This window comes from Aythya ferina (assembly GCF_964211825.1).
Source record: "Aythya ferina genome assembly, chromosome: 2".
NCBI classification, from domain to species: Eukaryota; Metazoa; Chordata; class Aves; order Anseriformes; family Anatidae; genus Aythya; species Aythya ferina.
In genome coordinates, this window is record NC_140297.1 from 41,189,438 (window position 1) to 41,208,851 (window position 19,414).

General features: G+C 45.2%; 1 protein-coding gene across 11 annotated transcripts in view; it reads left to right on the forward strand.

Annotated features, from left to right (window-relative positions):
- Positions 1-19,414, forward strand: part of RARB (retinoic acid receptor beta) — a 320,810-nt gene that overhangs the window by 296,199 nt on the left and 5,197 nt on the right. For all 11 annotated transcript variants that reach the window (XM_084511751.1, XM_084511755.1, XM_084511754.1 and 8 more), the window contains 2 exons: positions 6,334-6,494; positions 13,603-13,779. In XM_084511751.1, coding sequence (XP_084367877.1) covers positions 6,334-6,494; positions 13,603-13,779 — 338 coding nt within the window. The remainder of the gene's footprint in view (positions 1-6,333; positions 6,495-13,602; positions 13,780-19,414) is intronic.

The following is a 19,414-nucleotide window of genomic DNA, read 5'->3' on the forward strand; positions in this document are numbered from 1 at the left end:
TCATTCCATCTACTAATATTTCAGGGATGTGACACTAGCAGGTGCCAAATTTCATGTCAAAAATAAAATTTTCAGGCTGATGGAATCCTTGAAACCACAGATCAAGTTTCAGGCCAGTTGAACAAAGCTGTAGAGCATCCATTTGTATCACTCATTCACATAATGAAACCTGTTCTTTTAACTCAGTTCTTGATATATTAACCCTGCAGTTATCCTCATACATAAATGGGAGATGTGTTGCTTTCGTCGGTTATAATAGGATATAACCATATAAATCCCCTGTGCATGAATGGAAAAATAGAGCCCCTTAGGCTATAGGTATCAAAGGTCTCCCCTATACTTACAATAGCCTAATAAGGTTATTTTGGAGGCACAGGTAATTACTCAGGGACTCCCTATAGCTAGTGATTCATTGTTCGCTGCTGAAACATTTCTACATGAATTATGTTTTAAACAAGCAAATCCTTGGCCTTCCCTTTCTTGGGGGGAAAAAAGAGAACCTAAGGGACACAAAATTCCACCATTTTCTGTGTTAAAGCACTGTTTGCTAGTTAAAAGCATCGCGTTATTTGAGCCAATTTAAATGTAGCGTTGTGTTTGGTACTGCTTTGAATACACGAGTGTGTGCTTCTGAATTTCACGTTTTGATGCAAATATTGTTGTTGTGATTAATTTGATATTTAGAAAAGAATGTGGATACAAGATCTCGGTGCTATGAATAAAACAGTCGGAGTTAACTGTCCCTGGGGATAGAATCAATCACTGTTGTAGAAGAGGGTGACATTTAAAAAAGAAACTCAGAAGAAAATGTCATGCTTAAAAAATTAGATTTAAACGCACTAGCTCCTGATTGATTTTTATTGCACTCAGATGGATACACTGATTGATTATCAGGCTTACAAATGTTTAGTACCTTTCTCACTTCTCTAATAATCAGAATAATCTAATTTTCAATGTCATTTAAGTTACTGTATTCAAGGTTATAATAGATCATATTTCTAATAAAACATAGCAATTATGTAATGAATAATACAGAGCTGCTAGGCAGAGTTCAGATTCACCTTCCTCAAAAAAAAAAAACCCACACACACCACCACCCATGACTGGAAGAGCCGTGCAGGGTGGTGATGTCCTTCGGGTTGGCGGCGCTTTCCCCCGCTGCTGAGCCGAACCCGGGGCGCAATGCCAGGGCTTCCTGGAGCGCTGGTCAGGGCACCCTTGCCGTAGCCCAGCAGCATTTCTCAACAGGAAACCCGGGGCAGGTTTGAATGCTTTAATATATGCCTGGGGAAAAATGAGAGCGTGCCAGGTTCTCATGAAGTTCCCTTCATGGTTGTTTCTCTGCGCTCCCTCTGAATTCTGAGACCTGTCTGCGGAGAGATACGATCTCGCTGAACTCGAGATGTTTCCTTCTGGCGGCCGCGCCAGAAAGCCGACCTTGTGGGTTCCTCTGGGTTAGCTACACAACATGCAGTTTTCAGCTGAGTTTGGTTTTGTGCTCGAGGCTCCGTGCTCGTTACTGGCTTCGTCCATTAGAAGCAAGAGTTTTTAATGAGAAATGTGCGTCGCCTCCGATCGTTCTCCATATGTCAAAGCTCAGTTTTGGCATGAGAATTTGTTTTAAGATAGTTTCCTGTTGTTTTTAAAGACCGAGCGGCTTTGCCTGAAAGAAAACATTATTTCATCTGGAAATCACAGCCCAGGAAAGCCAATCCATTTATAACTACCTGGTGTTCTGCATCTTGTAAAGCTGTGTTTGGCTTGCAGTTGTATGGCTAGGAAAAGAGGAACAGGGCTCTTACCCTTCTGACTTGATGGCATCTCGGTTTGTCAAGCATGATAGTGTTGTTTTCAAGATGATTTTTTCCTTGTTTCTTTACTTTTGGCAGAGCTGGTGTGGAGCTTATGCAAAAGGTCGGGTGGTGGTGAACTCTCATCCTGTGCTGCTCCCCCCGAGGCAGCAGCAGGCTGTAATGTGCCCAGCCAAAGGGGAAAAACAACCTCCTGGAGCACAAACTCTTGTCGAGGTCCCCCACGTCCGTGCCTGCTGCCATCAGCTCCGGTGCGTGATGCGCAGCAAGGTACTGCCTTTATCTGGGGGGTCGGAGGGTCTGCCTCCTCATCCTCTTTTGGGGTGCTAGGTCTGACGGGATTCAGGGTTTTCCAAGGGGACTGTTGTGAGAGCCATTCCTGCACGCTGCCGTAAGCCGTGGTGAGCACAGCTTAGTGAAAGCTGATGGGGAGAAAGGCGGTGCACGGTGTCTGGGGGGAAGTCAGGCATTTGTCCTGATGGATCGGGCTTGGCAGAGGCACTGGCTAAGTGCTTCGCATACTTGACTGGAGTTGTCCACAGCTGCTAACTCGCTGGACTTGGAGATTTTAAGCAGCTACATCTGGAATTTGAGTGTCGGGACGTCAAGGGACCAAAGCTTGCACCCCTGCAAGCAACTCGGCTTTGCTGGAAGCCTTGGGTGCGAGGCTGAGCGTCAGCCTCGCCGCACGGGCACGGCACCACGGGTCCTGCCCTTCGGCAGAGCATCGCTGCGAGGGGCCGGAGAGCCCTGCCTGCCCTGTGCTGCCCTCCTCCCTGGGCTTCCCGAGTGCTCCGAGGTGCTTCTGAGGGCCGTGGGCTTAACAAATGGCTTTGAAATACTTCGGGACAGGAGAAGTGTGGTTTCGCAGGAATGCGAACTGACTGGATACGCTGGGAGTTATCAAAACAGGAACAAAAACAGTTAACTAGTACACAAAGCTACTCAAAGGTCACGGGGATCTCGGGGAGACAAAACAGCCATGATAGCATTTCGAGTCATTAATTTATAGCTGATTAATCATTATAATACGTGAAAGGTGCTGTCAAGCTATCTTCTGGGCGTCTGGGGCAGCAAAGGTCACGCAAGTAATTGGGAAAACGGTGCTGTGGGTTGGAGCTTCTTCACCACGGCACACGTTTCTGCCGCCGCCAGCAAATGGGAGTGTGAGAAGTCGGTGTGAATTTTACCTGATGATCTAGAAACTGCCTAAATCTCTTGGGCTGGATCCCAGCCTCCTCCAAGGCCAAGTGGTGACTGAATTTGGCGGGCCAGTGTCACGACACGCTTGATGTAATCCTGCTCAAGCACAAGAGTTGCTGTGTGGCTGCTAAATGAGAGAGCTGGGCGCCTCCAGGAGAAGCTGTTCATGCCTTTATCCTCAGCTTCAACTACAGCAGGCTCCACTTCCCTTGGAGAAAGCCATCCATCCCTGCTACAGCTTCAAGCAGAAGGCAGAAAGTGTGTCCGAGGCCGAGGAAGGCAGCGGGAGACCTGGCGTGAAGGGAGCAGACAGAAGGGTGGGTAACATTGGAGGGCAGGGGCTGGTCCCTCACGTCGGCACAGCACCAAGCCCTGCCGCGGCTCCCCGGCGGTGTCTGGGTGTGGGAGCACAAGTCCCAGCCTGCGCGTCCGTGGGGTGACGGGGAAGCTGTCCCGGGGAGATGGATGGCAGCAGACGTGCTCAGGCCTGGGCGGGCGGCGCTGGTGGCGTACCCACACGCAGGGATACGCCTCTCTCCGTGCTCCTCACCACACGCACGCCTCATTTGTGTTTGAGTTTCTGTGACTTCAGTGCTTCTGGCGGGGCGAGGGAGCGTCCACACTGTCCCCTGTCGGGAGCTCTTAAATAATGCAGCCGTCGAGTCAGAATTTAGTGCCCAAGTAATGAAATTCATAACCTGAGTTTTCCACAGCAGCATTAGCGGTGACACAGATTCATCACTTTCATATCATCATTAAAAGGCAGTGGAATTGCATCTGGGATTGATGTGATCATATGCATGTAAAGACCGAGATACAAAAAGGTGTGATTGATGTGATATAAGCATAAGCTGTAATCCAGAACTATTCCCACATGCAGCGTGACAGTTCCTGTTCCCTGAGCGCTGATGGCTTTCAAATTTACTGTGTAAATGTGTGTGCTCGTGTTTTTATTTAACTCTTTTCAGCATAGTGCCATCTTAGTCTTTTCCCCTCTTGTTTTGAGTTGAATTTTACATGCGGTTGGATCTGCATAACAGGTCAACATTACAGAAATTCTTTATATTTCTGGAGCACTTTATTGTGTTGTCTTACAGCGAGTGCAGAAATGCAGCTAGGTCTCATGCAGCCTTAGAAAAATGCAGAAAATATCAAAAGTAGACGTGAAGCAAGACGATAAATGTTACTTGGGCTTTACTATTATTACAAAGACCGTCGGAATCGTAGAAAAAAGGTAACAAAAGAACAAAACCGGTTAGTTTTCAGGACATGTTAATTCTCCCCTTCCACTCTTCCTACCTCTCAGTGCTTTGCTCATGAAAAGCAAGGACAGAGCTGGGCCATTTGGTGGTGGGGGCTGACCAGCAGCTGTCCCTCTGCTGGCCTCTGGAGGGGAAAGGCCCTCAGGTGCAGCGGGAGGAAGAGCTGCGCGGTGGCAGCACGGGAGCCGTGTCCGGATTCCTGCCTGAGTTATCTCCTTGCATCTGGGAGCTCTTGGCAGCTGCTCCCAAGGCCAGCCTAAATAACGTGTTTGTCTTCCACAAGGAGCTCAAAGCTATTGAGATAAGTAGTTGCTGAGGCCGCCTGTTTAGCAAATTTGTCAATCGTGGAGCTATAAGTAAATGGGGCTTTATTACAAAGGCTTATTGCTTTTTGCGGTTGTGTAGGAGTTTACATAATTTTCTAAGGAGCTCTTTTATCTCCCAAGTACGGCAGTGATTAGGATTTACTTCTGGAGTGCGGCAGCAGTTGGGAGCACTCGAGCTGTTCGTGTTGGCCCTGGACGTTTTTTCAGTGCCTGGGCCTGATTTGTGCCCTGCCCTGGGACCTGGTGAACAAGACAGGGCACCGGCGTTAGGGGAGTGTTTGTCAGAAGGTGGGGGCATCCGTCCAACTCCCCCAGACCTGCCTACTCTGCTAGCACTGAGCCTTCACAAGAAGGTGCCTCTTTGCCTTTCCTGTTCACTTTTCTGAGTCTCTGTTACTCCAGACGTGAGAACTGATGGCGTTTGAGGATAGGCTTTAAACCATCAAGGTGCTCAGCATCCCCGCCCTGACCCAGCAAAGCACATAACTGACCTCACTGTGGATCTTTTCGCACGATTCAAGTCAAGTGCATCCTTAAAACGTTTGCTGGAGCAGGGTCAGAGTCCTCTCAGTTGCAAAGCCAAACCTTTGGTCAGAAAGGTATAGGTTGGTCGTCCTCACCACCTGCCAGGTGCACCAGTCACCCTGTCAGAATTCAGGGCACTGGTCTAAATATCACGAGGGTTTGAACACGGGTGGATGTTGGTGTTATTTTCTGTTTGGTCTTTGAGGTCTTTAATATTGATACTGAGTCTTTGGGGAGAGGGATTGATTTGGTTTGGCTTTGTTGTAAAGCCTGGGTTCCTTGTGCATCTGGTTACGCTTAAAATGTTAGCTCTAGCTAACATCAAACCTCTTGATGAAATACACAAATACTGGCAGTGCTGCGGACACAGACCCATCTCCTGGGCACCTCTTGTAAAATGAAGCTATTTTCGTTAAAAGAACAGAGCAGCATGGTGATGGCGCAGCTGTCATATTTTATTACAGGACACAAATATGAGGGAAATCAATTACAGAACGAGTGCAGCACAATGCATATTTCTAATAATCCCCCACAACTCGGCAAAGGTAGAAGGCTGATCTGAGTGCAGGAGCAGATGGCAAGCAACTTTAGATAGCTTCACTGCAATTTTTTGCTCTTTCAAGTGTTTGTGCTTCTCCTTTGATCTTCAGATCTTGAGTTTAATGTTTCATCTTCTTTCACTGACTGTTTTCAAATTTAACTTCCCCTCATATAATTTTTGCTGGGTGGAGTTTGTATTAAGTACGGGGTTGGTTACATCCCATGTTGTGAAATCTAAAAAAGAGAGACCATTACTTTCTTCAGCATGGTTCACATCCAATAAAATACCAACTACGTCACTGCAGAGAATTTCTCCACGCACAATTATAGTGATACAATGAAAAAATCCCACCGCACAAGGTTAATAAGAGGCTCACGGTGTATTTGAAATTGTGGTAGACTTTCCTGGAGGGTAGACAGTATGGAACTATCGATAAAATGTCCACAACAAACACATATGGAAATTTGCTTTCACCGTTATCCCATTAAATTCAGTTTATGCAGATGAGTAATTGAGCTTGTGAAAGTATTCTCTGTGCATATTACGTTTTTATCTCCACTTGTATAATTCATGTTTAAAAAGTTGCAGTGTTTTGAAGTAGATCAACAAGCATAACACGGGGTGATCTGAGTAACCACATGTGATCTGTGCTTGTTCTTCTACAGCTGTCAGAAATGATAGGAACAAAAAGAAGAAGGAACCTTCAAAGCAGGAGTCCACAGAAAACTATGAAATGACAGCAGAGTTGGATGATCTCACTGAGAAGATCCGAAAAGCTCACCAGGAAACCTTCCCCTCGCTCTGCCAGCTGGGAAAATACACTACAGTAAGTATGGTTTGATGTATTCTGGATTCAGGTGGGTCATATGAGTTTTGGATTAGAGACTTCTGATGTTTGAAATGGGTGCAGATGTACATGCAATCTGTGGATCTCCTTAGCCATGCAAAAAGTGTGTATCTGCATGGAAATACGTGCACTTAACTGTAAGCATTACTTAGCAGTATTATACAGAAAGCTACAGACTGAAAGACTAGTCCAGAAAAGAGACAAGCTTGGAGTCCATGAGTGAATTACATACCAGCATTGATCAGAAATTTGTTGGCTTCCAAAATCATGTTTATGCTTGCGCATCAGCAGATGGCTACTTTGCTGGTGGAGAGAGTTCGTAAATGGTACTGGTAACAGTCCCAAGGCTACCATGGTCAAGGAAAATGGGAAATGTCTAAATAAACCAGTTTCCAAAATGTTTATTTGTGCTGTATTCCTCTTCTAGTCTACCAAAATACCCCAGAGCAGCCAACACTTTTGCTGCTTTTTAGAAATGAAAAATCAGCTCCAAGTCAAGAAGGTCAGTGCAGTAGGAATTTCTCCAGGGGGTGATGACTCAGGGAAATACACTTTTTTTAATACAAATACAAGAGAAAATACAATGTCAAGTTTGCCAATGCAGTAACGAAAGAGATGCCAAAAGTTAATGCTAGGCAGTACTCAGAGTCCTATCAGTAGATGAGTGACTTTGCTGGTCTGTTATTGCTGTCAGTTGTAGCAGCACCGCCTGTTCCAGAGGGATGTGCCAAACGTCCTGCTCTCAGATGTGAGGCTGGGAGATGAGTGGATGGCTGGGCCAAGCAGCTGTCTGCCTGCACAGTCCTGGTCCCCTGTCCCCAACAGACACCAGAAACCCAGACCTAGAGGCCAGGTGAAAGCTCTGTCACTGAGTTCCTCTGCATTTTTCAGTAAACACCCCGCTACTGAAACAAACATTGCATTTCTCAAAGAGTACTTTAGGCAAGATGAGTGGCGTGAATATTCAGTGAGCAGGGTGCTGTGTTATGGCATTCTTGGCTATTTATTAAGGTCAGCTCAAAAATCTCAGATCTAGGTGTAAGATTTTGAATTTAAGTGCAAGAAAAGCAGATACACGTGTTGTGACATTAGGGAAGAGCATATTTTTCACATCACCGAAAGCGGCGTGTTTGTTTTCACAAACATTTTTCACATTTAATTTCGAGACCTGCATAAAATTGTTGGCACTGGGGAAGGCTTCTGTCCTCTGCATGCTTCTCTGGTGCTTTCTCTGCTCATGTTAGATGTAGTCAAAACAATCAATGCTGGCGTGCTGGTAAATACTGCCGTAGTAGGCAAGCACAGTCAGACCCCCGGGGACTAGCGCAGCATGCGAGGCTGGAAGCTCGAAAACAGCCAGCTGGTGACATAACCAAAGGCAGGGCTGGGGGCTGGGGGATTCATAGCGTGTCTTTTCAAGGAAATTCCTGCCTTAATGCCTTCCACCCCTCCCCACAGCACGTGTGGTTGTGTGCCTTCATCCTGAAGGGAATAAAATCTTCCAAGCAGGCTCTCACACTTCTGCTAATGCACGAGCGCTTCTGGACAAGTGTGAAAAATCTTCCCAGTTCAAAGGCAGTGAGTCTGTGCCTCGCAGAAGAGGTGATCGGGTGTCCACAGCTGGGACACGTAGTCAGACGGGTATGCATGCCAGAGTTTATTGCTCACGGGCTGCCTTGCAAATGCCCTGGCTATCCCAGAATAATGTATCATATGCCTCCAAATGGGAGCGCGTTGGTGCGTGCTGGTGCGCTACCTCTGAGCTGGAAGAGCGCTACGGCGGGTGTGTTGGTACCTAGTGCTGGTGATTGACCAGGCTCTGGGTGGTTGAAAGATAAACCTGGGCACCTATATGCTTGCATTACGTATTGGATGCTTAAGGGCCATTAATATTTTAGCTCTTGAGATGATACACGTGGAAACTGGAGAGGGTCTTGTCACGAATGAAGGCGTATCATACTGCTGATGCCTTCACTCTTGGGTTCCTGTTGACCTTCCCGGAGAGTTGGTGTCCCTGAAGAAATTTCAGAGCCTGCACTGAGAGCACCTGGATTTCCATAACGGATGAATCTGAACTGTCAAGGAGTCCCAGGTAACCCCGATCCCTCTCTGAGGCTGAATATTGCTCATTAATAACCCACTCATTAACAACCCACACCGTCTCTGAGGCTGAATGGTGCTCATTTCTGTCACAGGACAGATTGAACAACTTGGTGAAAGAGACTTGTTTTTATTGTTGGTCTTCTGGAAGTCCATAGCGGTTAGCTGCACGTGGCTAAAGTCCCTGCCACTTCGTCATGTTTTGGTACTGCACAAGTTGCAATAACAAAATTATACAGGAAGAGTTATTTTTGGCTTACCTTGAGAGCTACACAGCTTCCTTCAACAGCTGCGTCAGAACTAGTAGTGGTGGTGCTAAATATTAACTGTCCTCTCGCGTCGTTCCCATAATCTCTGTGTGAAATGCGGGGTATTTAAATCTCTCTTCTAGCTAAGGTCTGGCAGCCACTCCAGCATTTGAGATAGGAATTCAGCGTAACAGCTCGTTTTTGTGAGTGTTATCTTTGCCTGGCTTTGAAAGGGACAAAGTGCAGCACTCCCACAGTTGCTTGCACCCAATAAAGGACCTCGGGGATTGAAATATTCTTGAATATCCCTGTGGCTGGAGTAAGGGGGCTTCATCTCCAGCTGTCCGTCAAGCGAGGGGAGAAACCTTCCTGTTTGCACAGAGGATCCATGACTTGCAGGATGCAGAAGGTGTTTGTGCTGATGGAGAGGGACACAGCTTCACTACTCAGACACAACAACATGAGCTGGTGGCAGGATTCAGGTGAGAGTCTTTCCTTCTGAGACACTTGAAATAGAGATCAGAAGTCAAAAACAGCACATGACCCTTCTTCTAAATGCTGAGCCCAAGGAGAGCTAGAAGCATGCGATGCTTCTAGCATCATTGCTCTTGACAGTAACAAGCTAGTACAAGTAGAAAATAGCCAGTCGTGCTTTCCTGCCTGGTCCTGCAGGCTAACATTCATGCAATGTGGAGCTCTCTTGCTGCAAAGCGTATGGATTGCTTCTGTAACCTTACAGGGTAGGATTTTTGTTTGGTTTTAAGTGAGAGGCGAGAAATGAGCACATTTTTTCAAAGTGGATTCACCTGAATTTCATGAGCTTTGCACTTGTGTAGTGATAGGAACCGTGGACAGAAGAATCTGCTCCATACGTGCAATTCCTGTACACCTTTGGTTATGTGATCTTTTGGACCGATGTAAAACATGGTTTTGTTTGTTGCTGGAAAGAGCAAAGAATGTAAGTATATGAGAGTGGAATAAAAAAGAGCTTGCAGAGATACAGCCATAAAAAAAAATAAAAATCTGTTCAGACATTTAGCTTGCATATTCAACTCCTCTTCTTGGCCACCACAGCCTGCATTTCCTGCAGGAAAGGTTTTGTGGTTGTATTTTTTCCCATTGTGTATTTTTACCTGCTTAAAGAAAGGTTTTGGAAAAGCAATTTCAATTACCTTTTTTATATCCATCTGCTCTTTAAAAAGAAAGAGTCCCTATCTGTAATAATTACTGTGCTTTGCATAGTTAATAAAAGTCTACTTAAAATAATGGGGGAATAGCACTTGTATTAAATTCCCTGGGTCATTTGACTTAACAGTTGCATTTGGTAGGCAGGGGCAAGTATAGTTCTGTCGATGATGAGAATCAGCAAGCTGTTTAAACGTAATGGATTTCAAAAGTCCATCATAAATAGATCTGTTTTATTACTGTCAGCCAGGTAAGAGAAAGTGCCCTAGTAATTTCTCTAGAGATGTCATACTTTATAGTATAATTGAGTGTAACTATACTGCTTGTCCCTTGGGACTGGCATTATTTGTAAGTCTACAGCTGTGTTACATCCAGCCTCGTGATAAAGGGAGGATAAAACAGAAAATAATTTTTACTCTGTGGACCTTGCTTCAGGTTCTCCCAGGTTGCTCTTTGCTGGCTGGAAGTGGAGGCGTCTCCCCCCTCGGTGGCATTTTACTCTTTGTAAGTCCTTGGCGTGGAAGTTACACGCCTCGTGCTCTGTGCCACCAGAGAGGACACAGATACCCCGATGCTGGAGTGGAGCAAAGTCTGCTGTGCTCCTTGGTGGAGCTGCAGGAGCTGCAGTGCATCGCTGCTTTTACTAAGGAGGCGTAGCAAGTGTTCCTGATTAGGGGCTAGTGCCCCTGCGAGCCTTGTTTCATTTGTAAAGTGGATTTTAAAGACAGTAGGGATTCTGCTACTGTGTATGTTTCTGGGAGTACCTCGTCCTGTATTGTTAATGTGGAGACGGAGCAGCCCGCAATGAAAAACAAAAATGATGGAAAAAAGGGGATCAATTTATGTGGCAAAAATGGCTGTTTAATTGGATTTCATAGCAAGGTTGGGCTTTTCCACTGATAAAGATGTCACTAGGGTGTATTACAGTATTGTTCTGCCATATGTGCACTGGTGCAAAGGCCTGAAAAACATGCAAGACTGCTCCTGGAAAGGACACCCAAAAAACTGCTTCAGGAAAATATTCAGGAAAAGTCATAGCGTCTGCATGTTTTTCACAGTGTGGTTAGAGGAGATCCCCAGGCAAATTTAATCAAAGTTTCCATTTCTAATGTGCATTTTATTAACCCTGTGTTCTGTTGTTGAAGCTATACATTGATACTGAGTCAGTTTTGGTTTTACAGTCAGAAATGCTGCTAAAAATCTAGCGATCCTCCACGATGCTTGCGACCACATCCATTACCGAATGAAATGTTAAAAGTCGTCCCATTTGTAGCATCTCAAAGATAATGTGTAAACCACATTAGACCCAATGCCGAGGATCTGGCAACCAGCATAATAAAACACCAGGTTATTTTGTGTTTTATTAACTGCCCCTTCTTTTCAGTTTGCATAATGGTGAGTTAGATTTACATTTGTTAGGACGGCCGTGCATTACTCTTAATAGAAGACATGTCAAACTTCCCGTTGCCAGTACTGTAGCATGATAAAGTAACCTCATATGATACTGATGAAGATTTCGTTCACACTTGCTGGTTTCATGCAACGTCTTTTTTTCCAGATGGATACCCTATTGTAAAATGATTTCCTGCTTTAGGCTCTGCTTTGTGTAGCTCTACGCTATGCCATCTTTCTATGAACTGGATAAACTGCCTATTAAATTTAATTACAGCCTGAATGACTGCACATCTTGATCTTATTTTTCCTCCAATGTACTGTATTTCACCAAGGTCCTTGAGGATGAAATAAAATAAATCTGAAGGATGCATACTCCAGTAGCCGAAAGAAATGTTTCAAAGGGCATTACAATGACTGTTAACCCATTAGTTTTGGACCATTTTGAAGGCAATTCTTTAGGTTTAGCATTATAAAGACATTTTCTCCTATCTTTTTGACTGTCATTTAAAAAAAAAAAATAGAAATTGTTCCCAGAATAAAAATTCAAATAGAAGTGGTGAAGTTAATTTCTTATCCCTTAAGAAGGAGGGGAGCAGGGCAGAGCACGTACGCACCTTTAAACTCTTCATCATGATTAGCATTTATTTTTTGTAATAGTGGCCTAGTATAAATATTTCTGGCTGGAATCTCTACTCCGTTGCAAGTGAAGGTGAGTGTCAGGTTGATGGCCCCCCGGGACCCATCGTGGCTTTCCCGTGCGTGGTGGTGGTGCAAGGCAGCAGGGGACAGGGTGAGGCAGCGGGAATGGGGGCCTGGTGACAGCATCTACAGCCCATGTCCTCCCTCCCACTTCTTCCGTCTGTCCTTCCTGTGAAAGAACCGAGGAAAGGCGGTGGCCTCCAAGGTGACAAACCACTTGGGTGCAGATTTGGCTGGTGGAGAATTCGTTCCACTCCTTGACTCCTTTCCGTTCCTTGACTCCCGTGAAGGTCTCCCGCTGTTTCCAAGGGGGTAGATGTCCTCACCACCAGCAGTGTCGGTGGTAAGGTCACCGGAGATGTTTCCTCCGAGGAAGTGCAATCCATGTAAGCTGAAAGCTTTTTGATGGCTTTTTACCTGCCATGTCTGTTAGTGTCAAGTTGACTCCTCCTGTTGAATTTTATAGATAAGATGTACGATCACAAGCAATGCTGGATCCAAATGCTGTCAAAACAGGAAAGTGTTGCATGTAGGAATGGAGGAGAGGAACATTGGGTATTTCAGAGCTCCATCTTCATCTGTTTTTTGAATCACAGATGGGTTGGAGGTGACTCTGGAGGTCTTTTTTTGAGTCAAGGTCAACTCTTGAGTTGAGTCCAACTTTTGTTAGACTAATCAAATAAATGACAGAAGCTTTTGAGTCAGCCAGGTCTTGTCTAACATCCTCTTCATGTTTAACTTATTTAAGGGTTAAGTGCTTTGTTTGAATGTACAAAAACACGGATTTTCGTGTTAAGATACATGAATCTGTGGTCACTGAAAGATGCAGCAGGAACGTCTTTGTAACACTTCAAACAGGAGGACGCATATTGGATACCCATCAAATGAGCGCACAGCACTCATCATCACACATGGTGTTTCTTGTAACGTGTAAAGAAATGTTGTTTAATTCATGGGAGACCTTAGCTTGAGAAAGCTGTAAAACCCTCGCAGAGCCACAGAGCAGATAAATTAAGTAGAACTAATTTGCTGAGATCTTAAGTATGTGAAACTATGTTCCAAATGTTGTGCTGCTTTTTCCAGATGAGGACCCAATATTCTTGTTCCACTGTTCGTTTTATTTTCTGGGGTACAACTGTAAATTGTCTCTCTCAATGCACTTATTATATAATGGCAAGGAAGAATAATGATAGTGCCATTTGAAAATGCTTAAGTTCATTTGTATTCCTTGTACAGATGGCCTCTGCAATCATAAGTAACAGAGAAATATCCAAGGAATTTTCAGGCGATTAATCCAAGTTTAAAAACAGCATCATCCCAACAGCAAACTGCAGAAATTGCCTGGAATGTTAATAGAGAGCACTTCTAGAAGGAATACTCGGTTGTTGTTTCTTTCCCTTGAAAATCACTTACTGAAAGGGATGTTTTTGATTTATGGTGCCTTCTGGCTTTCTTTCCAGAACTCCAGCGCAGACCATCGGGTTCGACTGGACCTTGGGCTCTGGGACAAATTCAGTGAACTTGCGACAAAGTGCATTATTAAAATAGTGGAATTTGCAAAACGATTGCCAGGCTTTACAAGTTTGACCATTGCAGACCAGATAACTCTACTTAAAGCAGCCTGCCTGGACATACTGGTACGTACCTTTATATATATATATTAATATTACTGCAGTAGTGATTTATTTTCTAGTTCACTCTGTTACTGTAATTGACAGAAGGTTAAATACTGCCCCAGCTTTATGGTTGCATACTTACTGGTACAGTCACGAGTGCACTCTGACATGTCTACTAATATTGGTTATATAGGATGACCATACTTTACTTCTCAAGATGTGTATTAAGTCTTTATAGTTTGTGGATTTCAACAGAGCTGAAACAAGGGCACATTTTGGTGTTGCAGCACTGAAATATGTACTACTTCAGAAAAATGTCCCCATTGTTAACACTGTGACTGTTTCCTTCCTTCTCCTCCTCCTCCCTCCAAAACATCGTGCAGGCAGCACTGTGTATAGAGTATCTAGGAGGAAGTCCTCTTTGTGAAGTTTCAGGAATGCACTGTATCTCTAGTCTGGTGACTTGAGGAACCAGACACAAATATTTAGAGTGATTTTTTTGCAGGTTGTGATGTTGGAACCTGATGTTCCCAGAGCCTGGCAGGCACAAAGCCTTTGGTACACAGAATTGCCTGCTTTCAGGAGTGCTACCCATGGAATTAGACTCTAGGGGACTTTGTACAAATTTGAGCAAAATGTCATTTAATTTTAAATAGGCAAGCATACAGTTTACAGAAGGAAACTATGCAGATAGGCTTGAAGTTTTCCTCCAGAGCTTGCCACTGGGTCAAGGCAAGCTATCTTCCCTTTGTCTGCAGTTGTTTCTGTCACGCTGACCTTCAGAGGAGCCCTCTGGGATCTCATCATTTCTTTATAAAGACCTTAGAGGTCTTCAGGCTTTTAATGGCAAATATGCTCTTTATTGTTGACCGTAGCCATAGCTTTAAGTAAAACAGTTAATTCTTTAAATGTGTTTTAAAGATATCAAGTGTGTTTTATACATCTTTCAAATGTCTTCTGAGAATAAACCTTCTGGTCCTTACTGAACCAGGTGACTTTTCAGTACGGCCAGGAAGCCCTTTGTAGGATGGGTACTGTAGGTATATTTTTTGGCATAACACGGGAGTTTAACCTGCAGACTTTGAGTTAAAGTAATTAATCTTGGAATTTCTAAAAGTGCATTGCTTCAAACAGGATCATATTGAGGAAGACATTAACTGCTGTGACCTTTTCCTCTTGTGCTGTCAAGAGCTGTTTTGAAGAATCGCATCTAGAGGACATTGATGTAGGAGGAAAAGTGGGTGGGAGAGGGGCAGGGATATTATTCTTTGGCCTATGGAAAAAGGGAAAGCTGAGGTTGCCCTGCAGTGCTCAAGGTTCACCTCTCATTGTCCGCTTCGTCCGGGCACTCATTCAGCCCAGACTGTCTCCTCGTTATTGTGTGTGGTCCCTCCACAAGACAGAGCCATTTATTCCCAATCTCATGCCTGTCGTCATTAGCTCTGGTATGATAAGGTGCAGTTACGTTCCTCTTACACTGAAAGGCATGCAATAACTTAGAAAGTTTGGCATTTCCTCAAATGTATTCTGCCAGAGGTACAGGAAGAGAATTGCTTTGCATTTGCAAACTACAGAAAATACCCAAAAATGGTGGTGCAGAGAAGGGGTCAAGATATAACAAAAAACTGTGCAATCAAACTCTTTAACCCTAAAACTTCAGGCCTTAAGCAGCTTCCCCCTGCTTGGAGCTGCCATTTACTGTGTCTGTAGCTACTGGAAAAATAATCATAATCTAATTCCGTAACTGCAAAGGATCCTGTGAGCTCCTGAAGCTATTTTTTGGGAGCAGTTACCAGAGCATCAAGTATGCCTGGCCCCCCACATGGTGTGGGATCCCCTGGTAGTTCTGCATCTTGCTTACCTCATGCAACCTGGATGGGTGTTATCAAGTATTTAGGGGAAGCTTTTCTGCTGGCATTTTTGTCAGAAGAGTCTCACAGAAGCATAGGACATTTAGAGTTGGAAGGAGCCCACGAGGATTGTCAAGTCCAACCCATGACTCAACCCAAGACTGATAAAGTTATAGACAAAGGTACAGGTCTAGATAAAGGCACTTCACAGACCTTGATCAAGGAGGTTAAATAAAAGCTTAGTTGCCAGAACGGAAAAAGAATATTAATAATGAAGCAGGTAGTAAATGATGAGTATATTTCAACTAATCCATGGATAGAAAGGGTTGATTCTTTTTTTTTTTTTTTTTTTTTAAACATGATTCACTGCTTCGGTTCTGGGGGAACATGTCAGCATTCAAGCTGTACTTACAAATTTTCCCAAGGTCTGCAATTCCTGACCACCCTTCTTTATTTTTGACAAAACTGGAGGGGGTGGCACACCTGAGCAAGCAGACATAGCCAGTGCCATAGCTCCCCGTAGCAGGGAAGGGCTGAGGCTTTTTCAGAAGCGGGAGCAGGTAAGGTGTGTGTGCTGCGAAGGGTCCTAACTTTCCTGTGCGGCACTTATACAAGCTTTATGCGACTACTTTATGTGCTGCTTAAAAAGAAAAAGGGATAATTACCACCACCGCTGCCACAGTAATGTGCCGTGCGCGCACGGTCTGTGAAATGCCCATAGCCATTAAACCCACATCACCTGCACATAATCTGAATCGCAGTGCGGCTCTGTATCTTTATTTAAGCTAAATTCCAGTACCTTCAGCACTGTTTTCCATACAGCCTGCTTCCCCCCCAGCGAGCTGGCTCTCCTAATCACGAGGAGCATCCTGAGTGCTCTGTGTTGCCGTACGCCCGCAGCGTGAGCACGGGCACTTAGTGCCTGCCGGCAGCCCCCGTGCGTGCTGCAGGTGCCTTTCTGCAGCCACCCCGTCCTGCACCCCTGTTTAGGGGCAGGGTCTCGTTGCCCCAGAGTGAATTGTAAGCGTTTATAAGCCTCATCAAGGGCTCAGTTGGATCTTGCAGCCTTCGATGCCGAAAAGTCCTGACACCCCGACAGAGGAGCCACTGCCAGGAACTTAATAAGCTCTATTGGATTTGGGTCAAGGAATCGTTTTATATACAAACAAACAAAAATTCTGGAAGGGAAATAGTATCAGGCCTCACAAGATAGTTGAAGGCGCCAATTGAGAACGGTGGAATTTATGTTTGCTCTGGAGCCAAAGGTTTCGGGGGTAAATATTACTAAAATTCAGTCAGTAACCCTCGTAAAAGTGACTGCTTCTGTCTGCTCGTCCGCTGGCCCCGCAGCGGGAGCACCAGCAGCCTCGTTTTGTTCTGGCAAGGCGAATGTGGAAGGAGTCCAGAGCTCAGTCTCCCTTAAATCTGATGGATAAACCCCTAAGCCCTTGAATGCTCATCCCTGGTAATGTCATTTTTAAACTTATGTTGTAAAATCCTGCACGTAAACACGGAGCAACCTGTGCTGATGGGCACGGAGCGCCGGGGAGCTTTGTTCACCTGCTGCCCCGCCACAGGTCACCTGCTTGGGAAACCGTCCCACCCGGCTCAGGCAGCCAACGTGGAGAAACAGGATTTCTTACAGAAAGCCCGGCTTACCTAACAGATCTCTTTCAAGCAGGTAACAATTTTATGGCAGCACGATTTTGTAAGTGCAGCTTTCTGGATATTTCTGGTTTCATGTGACCGGTAGGGATGTGTCTTTTTTTCTTTTTCTTTTTTTTTTTTTTTTGTTTTTGCCTTTTTGTGACTGACTCATAGACACTTGAAGATATGTTCTTTAAAACAAAGGGTCCTTTAATCATGGGCAAGAACCTTATTTATGGCTGCAAGTGGCATTTAAGAGCAGAGTGACAGCTCAAATACTTGGCTTAGTTACAAAATCTGAACAGCGCTGAGGACATTAGGAGGATGTCTCCTAGACAGTTTAAAATGGAGAAAGATACAGTGATTTCTTATTTTGAAGTGCTGACATTTCCCATATGTTCTTCAGTGAATATGAGCTTGAAATCAACTTCACTTTGACACTGGAAGTTTGCCCAAGAAAGGTTTAAGAGCAACTCAGCAATATCCATAGCGTTTCACAGATCTTGATGAAGGGCATAAATTAGAAAGAAAAAAAAAAAGAAAGAAAGAAAAAGAAAAAGAAAACATTTTAAATGATCTGTCTCAGAGTTTAATAACAGTGTGTTGTGGGATAATGTAGAAGGAATGCAGCAGAAACCTGAGACCTGATTGCTCCAGTCAAGTTAAGTGCGCTGCAGAAAGCACATGCTTGAGCCTCAGCTGTGCGGGTGCCCCGTCTGAGCTGCTGCGGGCTCATCCAATTAAAGGCTCAAGCAGCATTTCGGTACCAAAGCCTCAAGGCTGCCTTTTGCGAGGAGCCCTCCCCGTCGCTGCCTGCGCCTGGCAGTGACTGCTTTCTGTGGGCCTCGTGGGTTTTGATGATTCTTTCTGCAAGGCCCCTGGAAGCTGTTGCTGTGTCCGGTGTCTCTTTAGGATGCCTTCTGGAGATACCAAAGTGTAGGCAAGGGTGAACTTCAGGGGAGAGAGCTGCCAGCGGTTACTGGCAGCGTAGACCGTGGCAAACATGTTTTCTTTTATTGAGGGGGTGCCATGCTTGGTAACATTAATTCCTGCTGATAATCCTCAAACACACTTTGGTGATTACCCAAAACCTTTGGCGTTACCATCAGCCTTTTCAGATCACTTATTTTAGAGGGGATTTGTGGTTAGTGAAGAACCTGAGTGTGCGCGTTCGTATTTGTGCCGCTCTTGGTTATTGATTTGAATGAGTTCAAGAGTTTATTCCAATCTGGGAGCAGGGGAACGATGTAAAACACATCTGGCCAACCGCAGAGAGTCCTGGTGCTTCGGCGTGTACCCACCACGTGAGATAAGGGTATTACTCAGATGTAAAGCAGCTCAAGAGCCTTCTGCAGAAATACGCCCCATTAAGTCTCTTACCAAGGAATTTTAAAAGAGAAATAAGAGCTTCCCAGTAGGTCTCTCACATGCCGTATCCTCCTCGCTCTCCTCCCTGCTTATTTGGGGCAGTGTTGCCAGGCAAAGATGAAAGTGGGAGAGCCAGCCCCAGCCTGGTCAGCTGCCAGGCGGCGGGGGCCTCTGACTCAGAGCCCGGGTAGTCAGAGAAGCAATTAAAATTCTCCCTGTGCTCAGTTACATTTGTGTAAATCTGTGCAGTCCAATCCTTAAAACAAAGTGAGATGACTGCATGGGACATAAATGCAGCCGGGCCCTGGAGAAACAGGGCCGCAGCCTTAGCTAATCAGCTGGACTTTGCAAGATTTCGGCTTGGATTGGCTTGGTTTGGTTGCATTCGGTGATAAGCCGCCTCCCACCTCTGGTTTTTGAAACATGAGGCACTGAGATATGTTATACGGGCATGCCACAGGATGGATGTCCTGTCCTGCACCTCCCTGTCCTCCTGCCAGCGGGACGGGGAGGTGGCGAGAAGGTGCTCAAGGGAAGGAAGTGGACGAAGAGCAGCAAGGACTCCTGACTCACAGGTCACCCTGTCCTGCTGCCTGGGAAGGATGAGAGGAGCAGTGGCCTCGCAGCTGCAGCGAGGATCGCGCCATCTCGAGGTGGCACCCAGGGCAAGCCCGATGCGATCCCGAGCAGTGGAGAGGAAACTTAAGCAGCGTATAGCTACAGTGTCAGCATCTGACAAAAACTGACCATACAGTGGCCTGAAGTCAGGCTTGTTTTGAGTTAAAAGAGCC